The 1,598-nt window shown below is 43.1% G+C and overlaps 1 protein-coding gene across 1 annotated transcript; it reads right to left on the reverse strand.

The window, feature by feature from the left end:
* Positions 1-303: 303 nt before the first annotated feature.
* On the reverse strand, positions 304-905 carry MELLADRAFT_107185 (uncharacterized protein; the record flags this gene model as incomplete). Its single annotated transcript, XM_007410910.1, has 3 exons — positions 304-462; positions 528-622; positions 752-905. The coding sequence occupies 3 exons, from the start codon at positions 903-905 to the stop codon at positions 304-306; spliced, it is 408 nt and encodes a 135-aa protein (XP_007410972.1).
* Positions 906-1,598: the final 693 nt, after the last annotated feature.

Below are 1,598 nucleotides of genomic sequence, written 5' to 3' on the forward strand. Positions count from 1 at the left end.
ATGGGACTTAATTAATTGTGTCCTGGCAAATGACACCCCGTACATTCTAGATGCAAACATCGTCAATTTCGAGCCATAGGAAGGGCCAGTTGGTGACGAGTGAATGCCATCTGTTTGACCATAAAGGAGTTTTAGAAATTATACTTACTTTGAACTACGTCCATTTTCCTGCACCAGTTCGGTGCCGACCCTCCATGGGTATCAATAATGTGTCCGCACACTTTATTTTTCAAGATTCAAGAAACAACCAGAATGCGTTAGTATTATGGTCTTAAATTCCATGTTCCACTGAATTCTCTGGATTCAGTGTCTCAAGCTATCTCGAATATACGTAGCCAAAATACTTGGATTGAAAATTGGAAAACGACTGACAGAAATTCCGGCCGTCATCACGTTTCTTTGCCAAAGTGTCGTATGAAGCATCACAATTCCATGAGCCCCCGTTGTTCCTTGGGTGACCATCTACGTCAATGCATTCAATAGCAGCTGTATGATCCAAACCAAAAAATGGTAAACCGTCGCTCTACATTCTCTATCCATTGGAAAGGAGAGAAATCGATCTTACTGGGGACTCTCTTTGCACACGCCTTGCATTCATAATTCCCCGATCCATTTCCGCAGACTTTGAATATGGGTTTTTCATCAAGTTGTTTAATGAGTGATGTCAGTTCACGATACCCTCAGACATCAGAGAATAATATATTTTGAAGAAGTCAAAAAGGGAAAGACCGAAGAGAAATGTTGGACTGACTTGCTTGCCCGCCGTTTGCCGGTGGAACCCACTCTGAGGTACATACTTGATTTGTTGTAGTACCAGCCGCTACGCCAGTATGAGACCCTAGGTTTCCGGCGAGCAAGCAAACGAACAAAAGATGAACGATCGGGATGAATGGTTTGTAAGACATATTTCGCAATGGAAGATATCAATCTGTTCCACAAGTTGAAGAGCGACTGGAAGTTCAAAGTCTTTTTGAAGTTAACAGCGCAGAAATAACCGATAGTGATCTAGTGGGAGAGCGAAAATTGATCTTGCTGAGGTTTCTTTTTCAGCAAAGTAGCTTCATTTAGGTAGTCCACGTATACCGACGACGAATGTAAATATTGTGACTCCATCTCACGCCTAATTTATTCATGATAAACCGATCAGGCTATAACTCTAGGCACGGGTGCGTGGTCAGCCACTTGGGACCCTTTAGAACGCTACATGGGGTATTTTTGTACAAATACAGACGGTACTGAACAAGAATCCGAGCTTTTCAAGATGAAGTTTTCTCAAAGATCTCGGAAGGGGTATTTTTCCGAGAGTGCTTCATGAAGTTCGAACTCATCGAATTTGTTCGGGCTGGTCGCCACGAGCCGTCACAAGGGGAACCGGTCACGAGGACTAATCAATTGTTTGCAAGCTTTCATCAGCTTCTGTTAAAAACTCTTTGTACATAGAGCCTAGAGGTTTATTGCGCGTCCAAAGGGCTGCATTCTACGAATGCACCGTGGGCGATTGTGAAGCTAACATGTCTTGATTTGATTTGAAATTGAACTACAATGTGGAGTAGGTTCGCGCATGGCAGTGGCAAAGACCTCGTATTGCTAGATCAAAA

Source organism: Melampsora larici-populina (assembly GCF_000204055.1).
Source record: "Melampsora larici-populina 98AG31 unplaced genomic scaffold MELLAscaffold_22, whole genome shotgun sequence".
Taxonomy (NCBI): Eukaryota; Fungi; Basidiomycota; class Pucciniomycetes; order Pucciniales; family Melampsoraceae; genus Melampsora; species Melampsora laricis-populina.